The following is an 18809-nucleotide window of genomic DNA, read 5'->3' as shown; positions in this document are numbered from 1 at the left end:
GAAGAAAATATGTACTATATGAGCGAAATGGTGTGTGGTTAATTTGAAAATGCAATGTCAGTTATGTTTAGGCAACTAAAATGACTTGGTTACGGTTAAAAATGTCAGGAGGCAAACCGGGTCTCTTGCCACGAGGAATAAATTACCTATCAGCCAATCCCACCCCTTCACCCTTGTCAGTGACCTATTTCAATATCACACTGTCATTACGTTAAGGACCACCAGAGGTCATCCCTACTTCCTGGTTACAGCTCCTGACTCTGGCGTATGCACTGCACTCATGCATTTACTCACACGACCGCAAGAGGTTGCATTTGTAAACATTCCTCGTTTTAACCACCTTGAAAATCGACCAATATTGTAGTTATTTTATTTTCAATCTTTTTATAGAACAGTACACAAACAAGACAAAACTAACAGGCTCAGGCACAGGAAAAACAAACATACAAACATCATCAATATTCAATAATCCAACATGGTGCTACCAGCCACATAACGCGCATATCTGCTTATAAGAAATGTACATGGGATCCCGCGCGAGGGGTCCATGAGAAACCAGCCAGGCGCGTCACCCATCGCCCCTAACCTCATCGAGCTAGGCTAGAAATGGGTCCCAGATCATTAGAATTTTTTTAAGTGAGTTGGTTCTCAGGAACCTGAGCCTCTCCATCCGTATAACAGAGATAATGTCCATCGACCACAATTGAAAAGGAGGTGAAGAGGGGGACTTCCATTCCTTCAGAATTAGTTTTTTGGCAACAATTATCTCCAGTGTCAGAGACTGTTGCACAGCTGTACCAGTACCAGTCGAATCTTTTTGGCCCAAAATCCTGTCAGTGAAGGGCAGAACCAGAAGGCATGAGACAGAGTGCCCTCTTGACACCTGACACACAGTGGTGAGATGGAAGGGTAGACCCTGTGCAACTTATGCTTAGAATAGTGCAGACGGTGACCGACTTTAAACTGGATCAGATGGTGTCTGCTATAGACCAAATCAGCAGGGATGTTTACATTTACTTCCGGTTACCCCTGGTTCCGGTTACCTCCGCACAAACTGACGTGTTGAAGACAAAAACAGACAAAGAAGACAAAAATGGTTCGTTCGTGTTGTGTTGTTGGGTGTCCAGTGACCATAAAGAGCGGGTCAAGATTTGGATTATTCTAAATTCCCTCTGCAAAGGGCAAACATGAGCAAAGATAACTCTGGATTCGGCGGCACAGGCTTACTACAGCTACAACATCCGGGTTCCGAGCTGTATCCGAGCGGCGTCAGTAGCCTCTGTCTGTAACGTAACGTTAACGAGTCTGCAAAAAAACAGCGAGTTTGACAGTTGTAAACAAACGTTATTAGCTAGCTTTAACACTAGAAACACTAGACAACAGAAGAAAGGCTAGATACGTCGGACAAGCATGTTTACCAACCGTTTGAACATTTAAATTGAAAGTAGTCGGCCGAAAACGACAGTTTGACAGCATTTATTTGACAACACGCAAATGTAAACCTGGGGCCTTCCCGAAGTGGTACCCGGAAGTAAATGTTGTTTACATGGTGACATCACGGTGATTTGGTCTATTAACTGAGCGGAGTTGTACCACAGACAGACTCCTTTTCCATATGTCAGATAAATCAAGACCAAGTTCCCCCTGCCACGCTTTGCAAGCTGTGTGTTTAACAGCCTTTTGCACCAATCAAGGTGGCGGTGTGAAAGTTTGGGGCGAAAACAGATCCACACCTTGAAAAACTGCAACAAGTGCTGACAAATTCACTGATAATACTGAAATATGAGCGTCTGGAGCGTGAAGGCAGCATCTTTGTGATTTCTCCCTGCGTTCCAGCTGAAAGGCTGATGGATATCGGAGTCGATGTTGTGTTGATCTGTGATGATACAGATGAGCTGTGACTGTAAAAACCCTCCTCATCTGAGCTCAGAGGGAGAACAAGCCAGCGATGAAGTCTTGGTCTGTGTATGAAGGTGGAAGATCCAATAATTAATATAGAAGTTTTCCTTACCTGTCATCACAGTCACATTGGCTGCGTTAAAGCGCAGCAGCTCCACCTGGTGCTGTAATAGAGAATCCCTACTACTCTCACCTTAAAGGAACACTGCCGATTTTCAACAAAATCAGTAGTATATATCAGAAAACTTCATTGGTCATGTCATTCATGACATCACTGGTCCACAACTTAACTCAAATCAACTCTCAATAACTGTCAAACGAAATGAATAGCTGTAAACGGTTTACAGTTTTCTGATAAGAGTATACTACTGATTTTGTAATGATACAAAGCTGTTTGAAAATTGCCGGAGTGTTCCTTTAATGTTTAGAGAAAGTATACGATGTTAGAAGGATTTAGGAAAAAACTAGGGATGCACACATTAGGACATTTTGGTCAATATTGATAACCGATACTAACATTGCTGTTATGGCTGATAACCGATATTTAACGATGTTGATATGATCTGTCTAAAATTAAGTTTCTATGACAATCACATTTTGTACTACTGAAAAACACATTTTCAATTTCAAAAAGGAATGTCTCAATTTCCACGTTGATCATGCTATGGGAAGAAATTAACATGTTTAGACTTTTTTAAATGCATTTTTAGTTTATTTTTCCTCTGTTCTGTCGTGACATCAAACGTCATAAAAGGGGCAATGAGTGCAGTTTTTCCGCTCCATGGCACAAAATGACCATCATTTATATTGGTACAGGGTTGATAAGGTTATTGATTAATAATGACTGATTACTTTACCAGCTGCTGAGATTTTAGAATCCAAAAAGGTATTTCAGCTCCAAAGGGTAAAAAGCAAATTATGACAAAGCATTATTTGTTATTCCAGTATTCTACATGGTGATTTAAGAGTGTTTGTGATACTAGGTATATGAAACTTCTAACTGGTTTCAAAATATTCACGACAATCAGATTTCTTTACAATAAATGTTTATTACTGCAATTATCAATCTAAATTCAAATGGAAGGCATCTCCAGTTTGAGCAGACTGTGGCCGTTGCTGCAGCTCGGATGGAATAGATCTCTAAATAACTGTTATTTTTATTGCACTACATGACAGCAGAGCAGATGGCCTATCTGACATTCATTTAAATATCTTCTTTATTTACAATAAAGCAAGTATTGACGTGATCTCTTGTAAATGTTCCTCGATCAAGGAGAAATGTAAACAGGGTTTGTCATTCAGTAAGCATGGGAGAGAGGCTCCTCTCACTTAACAACAAAAACAATAAATAACAATAAATCTGTAAAAGTCACCATTTTCTCTTGCTTGAAATCTACATTCAGAATCTGAAGACATACGCTGTTGAGAGTCCCAAGTGGCAGAAACAATCTTGCAAAAAAAAGTAGCAAAACCTGCCGCCAAAATGTCCGAGTGAGTGTTAGGGAGTGTTACACCCAGACAAGAGAGCCTGTCAGCCGGGCAGGGCGGCCAGCCAGCTGGGTGCAGGGAGTCGTCTGTCCTGCAGGGGGAGCCACTCCCACACAGGAGGAAGGTGTGAGTCCAGAGTCATGCAGGAAACCCTCCTCCTCTTCCTACTCCCTCTGCTGAACTCTGTGATAAACAGCAGCTGACACCTGAACAGCAGAGAAATACAGCTTTTAAAGGGACAGTTCACCCTACTACTGTATTCACCTTATGTAGCCCCGCCCACTTGACCCAGTTGGCGTCAGTTTTACTACAAACTGCGACTTTCTTGACATGCAAAGTTATCTTTTAAATTGACAAAATGTACATGTGTACTTCATGGCACAATTCAAACGGGATCAAAAAAGTATCGTCTCTTGCCGCCAGGTGTACCAACTGGGGGTGCGTTCAGGGCCACTCCTTGTTGTGATGCTGAGCCCGGTCCTTCTTCTTCTTCTCGTTCTTCTCCCTCTGCAGCCGCTCCAGCTCTGCCTCGTACATCATCTCCTGGATCAGGTACTTCTCGCGCCGCATGCGGTCCCTCAGATCCTTGGGCAGGTCGGGGATCAGGTACGCGATCAGGGTCTTGATGGCGAAGACCATGTGCTGCGGGAAACATGATCATAAATGCCAGAGTCGCAGCAGAAGAAATAAGCCTTTGAGCTTTGTGGTGAGATAGATACATACATACATGTACATTAATAGTAATATAATATAATATAATGATGTTATATCTATCTATATCAAGTGCATCACTCTGTTGGAGACCAACTCCCTCTTGTTTTGTCTTTATGTATTAATGTATTCTTGTAGTTGGTTTGTTTTATTTTACAGCCGTGTTTTAAATCTTTGTTGTGTTATTGATGTATAATGTGGACTCGAGCAAGACTTGCCTGTGCAGCGGCTAATGGGAATCCTTAATAAACTCATAAATAAACATACACAAAGGTTATGCAATCGATTGGGGGGTTGGACAAATGTTTGCAGCCAAAGTTATCTCTTTCTCTTTACTCTCTCTCTCTGCTCAACAGCTTGGAAGTTCAGATCCTGGTTCTTGTTGGGTTCCCATAAATTACTGACTATGGAATATGTCAACTACATGAGGTTTGTATATATATATGAATTATATACATTGATCTGGATGTTACTACAATTGGCATTAGATGTGACAGTTGGAATGTACACTCTGTAATAATCATAGTTGAAAACACAGGATTGTGTTACTAAGGGCATGCTAACTACACCACCAGACCTATAATACTAATGCCAGATAAATTATATCGTGTTTTTTTGGTAGCCTATTGTATTTTTTGTTTGGATTATTTTTTCCAACTCGTTTTATCTATTTGTTTTATTTTTGGGGGCTCAGGGCCAAATACCCATTAAAAAAATAAAAAATAAAATTGCCCTTAGCATTGGCATGACAGGGGCTTATAAATAACCCTGTAAAATAAAGAGTTAACTTCCTGTATTTTAAAATAGCCAGCTTGGTATACATACCTGCACAACCCCCGCCTCCTTCTCTAGCGCTATTTACCTCAGTGACAGGCAGCGCAAGCTAGCTGGCCAGCTAGTTCACTAGCTAACATTAACTTAAAAACATGGAGCGTTTTAAATTTTTTATTACGCAAACCACCCACTGAGAATCATAGAAATGAAATCGAAACAGTCGCTGACCCTCTCGGGGTCTGCCCTGGGCCTAAAAAAGCTGTCAGAGTTGGAGGATGGATGGTGGATAGTGATTTGTTCCAGTACAGTCTTAAGTCATAGGGCATGCTATTTGAAAAGTGTTTGCCAAGTACATTACATAATCTGCCAGACAATCAAATGTTGAGATGATAGGAAATTAGTATTTTTTAGCTGTGATTGTTTATGAACTTTTAGAAATAAAATATGTTTGAGTCACTGGATATTGGTCTAATGAGTGCAAATCCTGTCAGAGAAAGGCTTAAAATAATAGAGAGGAGAAGAAAAAGAAAGGGAGGTTTTGGTTGTTTTGAGCCAAGTAGAGCAAACGGGAGACGGGGGGGGGGGGCGGATCATGACAGACAGCTAAGAAGCATGGACAAAACGATACCAAGGAATCCTGTCACAAGGACGTCTGTCTGGCTGTCTACTGGCCGTGAAAACACTGACCTCAAAAACAATGATGAAGGCCAGCCTGGCCGCCAAGACGTGCCAGAACTGCAGAGTGTATTCATAAGGCTCGGCCGAGTCGGGCGGCTCCCGGTAGTCCCGGTACCTGGAGGGTCAAACACACCGGTGTTACGGCCGTGAGAGACGCCAGCTGTGCAAGATTAACATGTTGGCATGTTATGTTTCTGCAAACCACAGATACGTTAAATCTCAACATTTGTCAATCAAAAAAACATTAACGTTAGCCTAGCCCTAGACCTTTAGCGGTCGTGTAAATATAACAACAGTCTGCTATTGAAATAGCACATTGGGAAGGATGGAAGGGTGTCGAGGCCTGGGTAGCAGAGGGCGTAAACATTCGCCTGACACCGGAGACCGGGGTTCGATCCCCAGCGTCTACATTTCAACCGTAAGTCACATTTAATGTTTTTGTTATTTAAACCTAACCCAAACCAAAACCCTAACCTTAAGCAAGTTGCTTTACTTAACCCAAATTGTTTTATTTGTGTGACCTTTTGAAATTAACGTTGGGAATGCGGTGACGTCTTCAAATTGAGCAAATTGATCAGATTGGTGTTGCAAACGCTCCGGTGGTTGGAGGACTTGTTGAAATGATATGCAACTTATCTGTGGTCTGCAGAAACGTAACGTGCCAACATTTTACTCTGGCGACTGGGTGCAAACAACACACTGACTGCATTCATCTACATATTTCCTGTTCATGTCTGTAATCATTCATGAATTCAGTCATTCCCATGTCCATCGCCTTCTAGTTAATCATGCTAGTCTTTTGAAATATTTGTGTACAGGATACATTTATGTACAGGGTTGTTATTGTGTTCCTTTTGGTTTTAAATGCTCCTTTTCTTTATTTATTTAGACTAGATGTCATTAAATTGGTAGCTAATGGGAATTCTACAATAAAACGAAACAAAATAAAAATGTAATTTTTCTCATTCTTGATGTTCACATGCTTCACCATTTTGTTCCTTCTTGTTTAAATGTTAATTTATTCTTGTAGTTGGTTTGTTTTATTTATAACCACATTTTAAATCTTTACGTAATTGATTCATGTGGACTCGAGTAAGACTCGCCTGTGATTGTGAAGTGGCTAGTGGGAATCCTTAATAAACTCATAAATAAAACTAATAAACTTGTAGTTGGTTTGTTTTATTTGACACCCATGTTTTAAATCTTTGTTACAGTAATTGATATTTCATCTGGACTCGAGTAAGATTAGTCTGTGTGGCGGCGGAATCCTTAATAAACTCATAAATAAACATAATAAAAGGTTATGCAATCGATCCTGCGGTTGCACAAAATAATGTTTGCAGCCAAAGTCCAGTCTCTTTACAGCTCATCCATGCTTGGAAGTGCAGATATCGGCTCTTGTCACTGAAAAGCCTGTTGGATGAAAGTCTCACTCTTTTGTTGGTGCTACAAGTCAGAAAAATAAATACAGCTCTGTGAAGACAAGTTACCATCAGACACGTGACTTTGATCCAATAATGTCAACTGTATTTACCTGCAGAACTCCACAGCTTTTCCAAACATGTCAGATCCATTTGAACTGGGCTGCGATTTCCTCTCAAAGTCAGACACCCGAAACACCGACAGGCTGGCGTTCACATATCCCATCATGCACCTGGGGAGGAAACACTTTAGTCCTTCGGCTGACTTAAAAAAAAATCTTGACAAATTTATCAACAAGGAAGAAAGCAACAGGTTGAACAGAGATCTGCCTGTAGAGTACCGCAGGGACTTTTATGATTTTTGAAGCGTTTTCTGAAAATCACGATTTAAAAAAATTGCATAATACGCTTCAAAACTAATAAAAGTGGTCCTCATTTGTGAAGATCATCTTGCTGAACACAAAGGTTGTAGTTTCATTAACTTTTGTCAACCACCATACCTTATTTCAGGTATTTAACAGAAAATCCCCATACAAAAATTCCATTGAATTCTGAGACAAGTGAACCAGGAAGTGCGTCCCTCACTGCTCACCTCTCCCCCGCCCGGCCCTGGCCCGCACATGGCCCATACTTGTAGGCGTAAACGAGGCGAGGGATGAAGTCGGAGGTAACGGCGATGACAAAGGCGTTGGTGATGACAGACAGGATGCCGATACCCTCCAGAATGCCGTACCAGATCCCTGCACACAACACAGACATGTAGATAGTACAGTTAAATAAAAAATATAGTAACGTGGTGGACTATTGTGGACTACTAGCAAACTCTAGTGGACATAAATCACAATTGCAGTTTCGGGCCGACAGGGCCACAGATTTAGATCAGTGGGCCACAGCACGTAAAGGATTATGGGATATGCAGCAGGCCATAAGTGTTTCCTGCTGCTGCGACTGTTCCCAGCCTGAAGTGGGCGCCCATACCGTCTACTTTAAAATAGTCGCATAGTTCCTTTAATGTTGATACAAAGGATCACTGGGTCCGTTTCGAGGGCTAGTAACCCCTCCCACTTCACCCTCGGTCTGATGCAAAAACAAATTGGGACACACTACCACTTCACGTGAACGCGCAAAATGGAGGGATAAGGGGTAGGTGGTAGGGCCAAGGGGGGGGATTGGGATTGGGCCTAAGTGCCATAATTAAAGCTAGATTCTGGTCCAACAGGACATATGAGGCAGTGAGGCAATTGCATACTAGAGTGCGTAGAATCAATGGAGTGCATAGAGGCAGATAAAGAGATAAATATATTTAGATAAAGATTGTGGTTCCATTCCCACTGAAATGGTCCGGTGGGTCGCCAAACCGGGTCGGGCAACCCAGACTAACCCTCTCATACCCAAGATCTACCTGGGAATAACCCTGGTTGGACCCTTGGTGTAAAAGGGGTATTGGTAAGCAGCTAGCGAGATGCTGACTTTCAACATCATGCTGCCATGGACATGAAGGAATGATCCAGTGAGTCATTACCATTAGCAGTTTATGTATATTTTGATCAGAGTTCCTTCTTTACTTACCTTCTATGCTTCACTTGACCACTACCATTATGGTCACATCATCCTTCATCGACATTACTTTTGTTTGTCCTGTCTGTCCTCTCTTTGTGCGTCCTGAATTTGTCCTCCGTTCGTATGACTGTCTACGTCCCTATCTGTCCACTGACTGTCACTTCCTGTACCCACTCCATAAATATGGGTGCATGGCTCTGGGGGCTAGGCTAGGGAAGGGGGTGGGGCTTCAGGGATCAGGATACATATCCTAAGGTGAGAGGAAGGATGTGACCTCACCACTGTATGAAATGTCATCACTATAATAATAAATCATACACAGCTTCAGTAGAGAACACTACTGTCTGTTGAGGCTAAGCAAGGAGACTGATTTGATTTCCGGCGCGCATGTGTGTGTGTGTGTGTGTGTGTGTGTGTGTGTGTGTGCGTACTCCTATCATCTATATAGCTTCAGACTGATGACATCACTGATGACATTATCACTGAACTATACTCTCAGCCTTATGGCAATCAGCCTTAGGGCAATTAATCTGCCCTAATTAATAAATCCGTCAGGTCACCCTCACGGGTGCTCTTTACACTTCCTGAAAGTTTCAGCCCGATCGCACATAAAACGGCATAGCTGTGGCCGGCCAAAATTCTTGAAACAAACAAACAGACACATTGCCAAATTTATATAGATAGATAAATAGATAGATAGATATTTTATTTTCAATTTTTCACACGAACAAAACAAACGAGCAGGCTCAGACACAGGAAAGGAAAAGAAAGAAAAGCATACATACTGTATATTACATTACATTACATTACATTACGTCATTTGGCAGACGCTTTTATCCAAAGCGACTTACAATAACACATTTTTTGTCAGCAATAGAGCAATCAACTATGGAGCACAGTCTATGACAACTACAAATTCTGAAGGAACAGTGGTACGAGTTTAGTTTAGGATTTTTTTTTATTATTAAGAGAGAGAAAGAAGTTAGATCAAGAAGGGCCCAGATGGAGCCTGATGGAGCCTGAGTATAAGGCTGAGTATATTATCGACATTCAATATTACAACGTGGTGCTACCAGCAGCATAAGGTGCTTATGTGCTTGTAAGGTGCGTGGTGTCCAACGCAAGGGAAGGGGTCCATGAGAAACCAGCCGGGCGAGTCACCCGCCGCCCCTAACCTCATCGAGGTTGGCCAGAAACAGGTCCCAGATAGCTGCAATGTTTTGAGGGGAGCTGGTTCTCAGGAACCTGAGTCTCTCCATTCATATAACAGAGATCATGTCCGTCAACCGGTCCACACTTGAAAAGAAGGTGACTTTTTTGGCAACAGTTGCCCCCCCCGCCACCATAGACATTTCTTAAAAACTTTATTTAAAGAGTTTGACTTGGTCAAACGAAGCGTTCAAGCTATATTCAGAATCATGACAGACTAAAGAACATTTCACCTGAGGGGTGTGTGTGTGTGTGTGTGTGTGTGTGTGAGTGAGTGTGTGTGGGTGGGGACGGACAGACGGACAACCCGAAAACCATAATGCCTTCGGCCTGGCTATCGCCTGGCGGAGGCGTAAAGAAGACATTACAGGTCCAGTGTAAAAAAGCAGAAGACGTAAAAGGCAGCTGTATAATTACCGATGTCTTTGGCTTGAGACGGCAGAGGTCGCCGCCACTGCGTGACGAACTTGTAGGCGTCCAGACGGATCTCAATGACGTTGTTGAGCAGAGCTAAGAGAGGAGCGAGGGGGAACGCCGCCACGAAGATGGTGGTGAAGCCAAACTGCAGAACTGACACACACAAGGAGACGTTAAGACCGTCTGGTGCTGCTGGGTCATTCAATAATAACACAGCCTCCAGATGATTCAACTCAATGAAAACCTACACCTGACCACTCTATGTCCCAGCAATGGAAAACGGAGCCATTTTGAACATTTCATTCTTCATCATAAGTCTTTGATAGGGACATTGGTAATCATGTACGTATTTCTCTTCACAGATTATTATTTTTTTTTTTTCGACTGTGGAGTCGAACAGGAAAGACGTGTGAGAAAAGTGAATGACATGTAAAAATGACCCATCCCAGATTCGAACCTCTGATGTCAGGATGACATGATAAGCACTGTACCCAGATTCTATTTTTTCTTTTTTTTTTCTTTTATGTTATCCTTCCTATAATAAGAATGCATTTTTTATTAATTTACTTTGTCCTGTTTTTAAAACACCAGTCGGGCATCCATAAATAAGTGTTTACACTTTTACATGCAATCCCTTGGATCTTTTGTTGTCTCTTTTTCCTTAAATAAAGTCAATCAATAAATAAATCAATAGGTAATTAGGGCTGACTAAATGGGGGGAAATGGCAAATTAGTGGCGGAAATGAAAGACAAGTTCAGCACCATGGAGAGCTACAGAGCGGAGCAGCACACAGCAGGTGCTCCAGAGCAGCACAGCTACTGAAGAGGACTATGAAACCCCTCTGGGGAGCGAGAGGAGAGGCTGCATGCCAACTCTGTGAGTGAGGCCTGACTAAATGGCCACTCACACAGGACAGTATTCTGCTAGTTATCGAAGATTCTACTTTATAGTGTGTTTTGGCCTTAACCTCATAAACCCCATGTTACAAATCAACAATGTACTGCAGCCCAAGCAGGACATAGTAGAATGGATGCTTTTGAAGGTTTTGTTGTAAACTACAATGACTTTTAGGTTCCAGCTCAGTGTTGAGACGATGACACTAACATTACCAGAGGTTTGGGGCTCCTTTCCAACTTAAAAATGTAAGTAAGGGAAGCATCCACTGGCTGAGAGGAGTAGTGTATAGCTGCAGCCTGGAGTACCTCCAAATAGAGGGGTGCTAACTCCAAGTGGGAGGTGCTTAGCCTCAAATGGGAGGGCTGACCCCACAACAGTATTCACAGGGCTCAGCCAGTTACTTCCTATTGTGTTGACACTTCCTGTGACAGTACAGTACCAGCAAAGAACTTTTATGGAAAGAACTGAAAGCTCCATATTGCCCCATTGCAACATCAGCGCCCAGCAGCCTCCGCCATTTTTTATTTTTGGAAGCGTGACAGCGCCAAAAGAACCTCGCACAGGCTCGCAGTGGTCAGCTGCGGTAGCGCGGGCCCCTATAATCAGCCTCTCTAAACAGTAACTCAACGGGAGAACACTCTAAACTTTGGGGATTCACATCTTTTCCGGGCGTACTGCAAATCTTGATTGAAGTGGTGTAGTGCAGGGATGTAAAACAACAACCATATTGTGGAAACTAAGCAAATTTTTTCGTTTTCTTTGTTTAGTTTTTTCAAGATAAATAGCTAATGCGGCTGTCGTCCACTCCGTCAGAAGTGCGTTGCCGTGGTTTTAACCTCGGGTCCTTTGCATTTACTATTTATCTTGAAAAAACTAAAAGAAAAAAAAGAAAAATTTTGCTTAGTTTCCACAATATGGTTGTTGTTTTACATCCCTGCACTACACCACTTCAATCAAGATTTACAGTACGCCCAGAAAAGATGTGAATCCACGAAATTTAGAGTGTTCTCCCGTTGAGTTACTGTTTAGATAGGCTGATTATAGGGGCCCGCGCTACCGCAGCTGACCACTGCGAGGCGCATTCTGTTTCCAAAAATGGCCGGAGTTTCGTCTCTTTCCTTCCATGCTCTTTGGTACCAGTGAGCAGGTAAAACAGACAGTGTTTTGAACAGGAAGTCATGACACAACTGGGTCAAGTGGGCGGGGCTACATAAGGTGAATAGACAGTTTTAACTTGACAACATAAACATTCTAAATTTGCCCTTAGCTTACTTCCTGTTGCAGTGTTTGCCAATACAATAGTTAGTAGGAAATAAGCTAAGTTTCAAAATGTTCCCTAGCAACACAATTCTGTGAAAACCGTCTATAATGGAGCAGTTAGACCACCAGCATTAAAACACTTCTTAGAGGTTAATGCTTCAATAATTTGACTCTATCAGAATGATGACTTTTACTTTTCATACTTCATTACATTTGACTGCAAATACTTTTACTGAAGCCAACTTTTGAATGCAGGACTTTTACTTTTGATGTTTCAGCATTTTTCCATTGTGGTACTGCATTGTTATTTATGAGTAGTAGTACGTTGAGTAGTTTTTCCACCACTGACTAATAGTAGTTTAAGTATTTTAAGTAGAGCTGGGCATACATTGCATTGGTCCTATCCATGTTCTAAAGCAAGACATAATGAAATACTACTAGTCTGTAAAGGTTCTAATATTTCTATAATATTATGGATTTCTAGTGTGTGCAACATAATCGGCGATGTCATTGTGCTACTGCTGTTATTTTGGTGAAAGTAATGCAAAAGTAGTGTAATAATAAGTAACAAGTTACTCTACACAGACAGTAATATTGTAAAGTAACTTATTATATTCAAATGAAAGTAACTAGTAATATGTAGTATATTACATTTTGCAAGTAACTTGACCAACACTGTGTGTATATATATATATACACACACACACACACACACACACACACACACACACACACACACACACACACACACACACATATATATATATATATATATATATATATATATATATATATATATATATATATATATACACATACATACACATTATTATATATGTATAACACAGATGTTACTTGCAGTTTTGGTAGAATTAAAATTAACAGTTTTTGTGAAAACAAAGAAATTGCAAACAAAGAAAAATAATGTTGTAATTACACATAATGGAACCCTGACATACTGCTTCTTATTTTTGAAAGCACTAAACATTCAGTTTGGTAGTTGCTTTGAAAATAAATGCATACTACTGAATGAGCTATAGAATGCTTTGTGAGTGACCACATAGAGTTTGATAATTATAGAATTAGAAAGTATTTATGTGGCAACTTGTGAACTTGTGTGTTCTGCTTTTTTAAGTGAACCATTAACATTGTGCAGTGCAGAGAGGACTTCAGCAGTTAGCTAGGCTACCAGACTGAAAGCACTTTGGCCAAAGATTGTGAAAGAAGACGATGCAATAAAATAAGCCTGGAGCTGAACTCTGGTGTTGTAATTTTGTTTCAAACCTTAGGGTAAAAATATCGATACATCATTTATACATCAGAGGTTATGATCATCACCAGCTAGACTGGGGGATAACTGTGAACGTGGCAACCCTGTCACGGTCTGTCCCACTTGGAGTTGGAGGTGAGGCCCCGCCCATTTGGAGTTGCTCCAGGCTACAGCTATACATACTTGGCTCAGAGTAGAACATACTCATCTCCAAGTATTCGTCAAAGAGTCCGTAGGCGTTCATGGGCTGCAGGTTGTAATCCCTCTCCCACTGTGGGAAGCCTGACTTGGCCGTCTGTCCGTGTTCCTTCCTCAGCCTCCGCCGCGTCCACCAGTTCTGGATCAGACTAGCAAACAACACACACAACAACACTTTCTATGAAGGTCATGTCTAATGCATTATGAGAACATTCATAAACATTATAATGCATTTGTAAGGCTTCATACAACACTTTATAAATGTTTATAATCATAATAATAATAATAATAATAATAATAATACATTTTATTTAAAAGCGCCTTTCAGGTCACTCAAGGACACTTTACAGAGTTAAAATCAGATGCAAAACAACAGATAAAAGCAAAACAGTATAAAATAAAAGAAGAGTGCAAGAGAAACAAGATAAAAACTAAACAGTAAACAAAGAAAACACCATGTAAATTACAGGGAGTATGCTGTCTTGAAGAGGTGAGTTTTGAGGCTGGATTTGAACAGAGGGAGGGAGTCAATATTGCGGATGTCAGGTGGGAGTGAGTTCCAGAGTTTGGGAGCAGAGCGGCTGAAAGCTCTGCTCCCCATGGTGGTGAGCCAGGCAGAAGGGACAGTGAGGTGGATGGAGGAGGAGGATCTGAGAGAGCGGGTAGAGGTGGCAGTGTGGTGGAGGTCAGACAGATCAGGAGGGGCGAGGTTGTGGATGGCCTTGAATGCATGCAGGAGGATTTTGAAGTCTATGCGGAATTTAACCGGGAGCCAGTGGAGTTGCTGTAGGACAGGGGTAATGCGTTGGAAAGAGGGGGTTTTGGAGATGATCGGGCGGCTGAGTTCTGGACCAGTTGGAGCTTATGGAGGGATTTCTGAGGGAGACCAAAGAGGAGGGAGTTACAGTAATCGATGCGGGATGTGACAAGGCTGTGCACAAGAATAGAGGTGGTGTGGGGGGTGAGGGGAGGGCGGAGACAATTTATGTTGCGTAGGTGGAAATAATGCATGCAATCATGCATGGCAACTTATAACAAGGCTTATAAGCTAGTACCTTGGGACGGGTCAAATTGATCACTATAAGCTGATGATCATAGACCTGGGGCTGGTGAGTTGGTGGAGTGAGGGATGGTTAACCTTGAAATCCGACTTTTTTCTCTCCAATTTCAACATGATTGCATGCTCTCTCAGGGGGACACAAGTGGGGGGGGGGGGGGGTTGGAGTTACTGTATGTTGGGCCCTCATTAGGGTCCTCATTAATAACATTAATGAGGACCCTGGCACTGGGACACCTAAATTGAATGGAACCATCATTAGTGGTATTGGTTAAACCTGCTTTACTTCCTACTTTACCACCTCAAAATGGTTGCTGTGAAATGAGTCTATAGAGTACAACAGGTGGTGACATCACTTGGCATCAAAGATCAGTTTGAGTCCTGGCTGAGACCTAGACTAAAATTGCAAAGCAGCTTTAATCGTGTGTGTGCTAGTTTGTCCTCTGAATGTGACCAAGACGTTCTTGTCTTCTTGTGGACTCCAGATTGAGCCGTACTCACGGGTAGCCCAGCTCCATGAAGTTGTTCCAGGTTTGTTTTAGCACCATGATGATCCCCATCTGCATACAGAGGTCGATCAGGCAGCCGCTGGGGTGGCACTGCAGCCACAGGGAGAGAGGGTGACACCACAATCCTACTCTAACACTACCAAGACTAACTACTCTCAAATGACTTAACTATTCTAACACTACTAAGACTATTAACTACTCTAAAACCACTAACTACTCTTAAGATGACTAACTACGAGGGTTGAGCCGAGTACTGGGATGAAACGAGTATCCGGTACAGATAATGTACTCCTTACGAGTAGTACGAGTATCATCCGAGTACAATGTGTCAAAATCTGTACTCGTCATTAGGGCTGGGTATCATTAAAAAAATTACCATACCAGTACCAGTACCAGTAGCCTACCCTTAAAGTGATATCGAACAGAGTAGCCTACTTCATTTGATACTTATTTTTTTGTGTGCCATACTTTGAACATTTAGGTGGCATCTTGGCATGCTGAACAGCTAACATCACAAAAAATACCCACTTTCAGTCTAATCCCTCCCACTTTTAATTTAAGCCATGCCCCCATATACAGATACAGATAACGGTGTACTCGCTCATCCCTAACTACTCTACTCTACTCTTACCCACTTTTCATCAACATCGCTCACTGGAAAATATTTAGTTTGTTCTCCTCAGCTGAATAAGGGAAAATGGGGAATATCCATGAGCCCATTAGAACGTCTCAGCAATGACAAAGCTAAAATGTGATGAGCAGTATGATGTGACTGACTTGAGTTGTGACTGCACTGAGCCACATGAGACAACAAGGCTTTTCTCTGACTCAGAAGTCTGCTTCGTCACAACTTCATACAGCAGAGGCCTGACACTGCTAGTTGAAATGATTAACTGATTAATCCAGTAGTTGATGGACAGAAAATTAATTACATTTTGACAATTCTTGTTTTAATAAAAAATTCCAGTATTTGTGAAGCTAGTTACAGGTTAAGGGGACATTCACACCAAAAGCGTTTTTTTTTCCAGTCAGAACGATATGAAAATCATGTTGAGAGCGCTTCCATTGTGCACAAAACACAGCGCACGGAACGTTTTTTTTTTGTGCTCAGTTTGTTTTCCCCTGTAGTCGCGTGCAGTACAGATCAGAACACAACGACCACAAGGACGGTAGCCAGCTACTTTTGTCTGTTTGATGTTGTTCACTGTCAACATGAAAGCCAGATTATTGCCAATTCTGGCAGCAGCGGAGGTTGAAAATCCCTCGGGAGCAGAAAAGGTAGGATGAGTGAAAAAGACGATCAGGGCGCTTTTCCTCTAATGTTCAACTTTTTTCAGCTTTGAAATGCCCACAGCGCTCCTCCAAAAACAACAGACGCCACCAGCGCTAAACGCCAGATGCGTTCATTAAAAGAGGAGCACGTCTAGCACGTCCTTACATAGAGAATTAATTGCAGAAAGACGCTGGCAGCTCCAAAAACTTGGTCTGAATGTCCCCTAAAGCTACACAGATTCTCTCTCCCCCCACCTTCCCCCCAATGCCTTTTCAAAGCAAGCACATTTACACTAAAAAACAACAATGAACCGGCTCATAACACCGACATGACTCGTGAGTTTAGATTGAGAACTTTTTGTTTAGACTTCCTGTATACCAGGACCAATCACGATTCAAACATCTGACTGCAGCCTGTGCTTGTGTTGTATTATGTCACATTACCGAGACTTTTCCATTTGCATTTGTTCGTCTCAACGCTCAGCGGTGGGGACAAGCGGCGACGCTTTAGCTCAGCACCTAAAGGGGCCGACTCAGGTCTTCTGTCCCTTAAGACCACTTCAGTGTATCATTATTTTCCCTCCATGTTCCCATAAGTAACGTTGGCAGCAATGCGTTACTGCTGACGAGGGTTATACGCACGGTGCTCGGACATAAAGTCATAGCTTAAAAGTCCAATTTAGAGGTAATGCTTGGCTGTTATTATGACCCCATGGGGAGACCAAAGTAATTACTCACTTCTTCCAGTTTCCAGCGGTTGATGAGGCGGAGATATGCACCGGGCCGTCCTGTAAATCTGTCAACCAGGGCAGAAATCATTCGCTGAGATTCTTATTCCCGGTGCAAAAACACACCCAACATTTTGTGTGGCAGGTGGCAGCTGCACTATCCATCAGCGTCAGTAGCCTTCACAGTGATCCCTGTGATGGTTGCTTTTTACTGGTTTCCTGGAGATGTTTTTGACAGGGAAATACTGCATGCATATTGTGATGGTTACAAGGTTCTGGAACTTGTAAAGTGACCATACAGTATCATTCTCAAAGGCTCTTTGAATTTGACAAGTTATTATTGTAGACATTGGGAAATTCCCACTTAATGCTGCTGAACTACTGCTGCAACCCCAAGAGGAATGGTTTGGGGGTTGGAGCTACTATGGAGCTGGTGCAAAATTTTCAGGCTTTTCAGCTGTTGTTAGTTCCTGTACAGGAAATGGCCTCATCCTGTAAGTACCGGGAGATGGATCAGGCAGGATCTGATCCAAAACAAGGGCAGCTTTGAGGCAAAGTGTGCATTATTGGGGCATGAAGGTTATGTATAGCAATTATAATATTTGGGAAATACCAAGAAGTAGGCTGCTAACGTCACAATTTTTTCGCCACAATTCTGTTTCCTTTCAGAGGGTAAAATATCTACATGCCACCTCAATCTGTGGTGAAGCCTGACAACGAACGGGTGAAAAGTAGGGTCTGAACTGACCTTCTGCTATTGGCTGGCCTCTGTGCCGGGTGTGTCCCAGTGGTTCTCAAATGGGGGTCTGGGGACCCCCAGGGGTCCTTGAGGGGGTCCCCAGCCAAAAGGGGGGTAACACAATGACTATTTTGGTCATGGGTTTTATACACTTTCTGTAATAAAACATCTATAGCATCAATCTTATTATCATATGGGGGACCGTGGGACAAAATGGGATGTGAAAGAATGTGAGAACCACTCTGCTCTATAGAGTACAATAGGTGGTGGCATCACCTGGCTGGCACAAAGCCAATAAGAGCCAGCCAATAAGAGAAGGCCAGTTCAGTAGACTATTTCTCACCTTTCACCAAACATTTGGGTTTGGGTGTAGTTACAGTATACTCTTCAATGTGGTACATTTTGCTTGTTCCTTCACATGAACTTTAACCTTTTGACTCTGTCATCTTTTTATTTGATTTCTCTATGCTCTTTTCTGTTGTCCATTGTATGTAAAGCACTTTGCATTGCCTCTGTGTATGACATGTGCTCTAGACGGTTTTCACCAGAGCGCAACCCCACAGCACTTCCTTTTTCTCAGCATTCGGCAAACTGCAGAAATATTCACTCGACACCGTTACTTTTGTTTTCGCTGCTCAGCTGTATAGACGGTTTTCACAGAATGGTCAGTCCTGCACTTGAATGTTTTTTCTTCTTTTATGTCCATAGCAAACACTGCAAC

General features: G+C 42.2%; 1 protein-coding gene across 1 annotated transcript in view; it reads right to left on the bottom strand.

Annotated features, from left to right (window-relative positions):
- Nucleotides 1-3576: 3576 nt before the first annotated feature.
- Nucleotides 3577-18809, bottom strand: part of LOC310792696 (anoctamin-4-like) — a 77832-nt gene continuing 62599 nt past the window's right edge. Inside the window, exons 18-25 of the mRNA XM_083654422.1 lie at nt 17360-17417; nt 15342-15439; nt 13790-13932; nt 10158-10310; nt 7564-7711; nt 7085-7204; nt 5560-5665; nt 3577-4029 (exon numbers count right to left, since the gene is read on the bottom strand). Of these exons, the coding sequence (XP_083510548.1) occupies nt 3832-4029; nt 5560-5665; nt 7085-7204; nt 7564-7711; nt 10158-10310; nt 13790-13932; nt 15342-15439; nt 17360-17417 (1024 nt within the window). The 3' untranslated portion in view covers nt 3577-3831. The remainder of the gene's footprint in view (nt 4030-5559; nt 5666-7084; nt 7205-7563; nt 7712-10157; nt 10311-13789; nt 13933-15341; nt 15440-17359; nt 17418-18809) is intronic.

Source organism: Poromitra crassiceps (assembly GCF_964638095.1).
Source record: "Poromitra crassiceps genome assembly, chromosome: 2".
In the NCBI taxonomy this organism is placed as follows: Eukaryota; Metazoa; Chordata; class Actinopteri; order Beryciformes; family Melamphaidae; genus Poromitra; species Poromitra crassiceps.
Note: the sequence above shows the minus strand (reverse complement) of the source record. Positions and strands in the feature narration are given on the sequence as shown.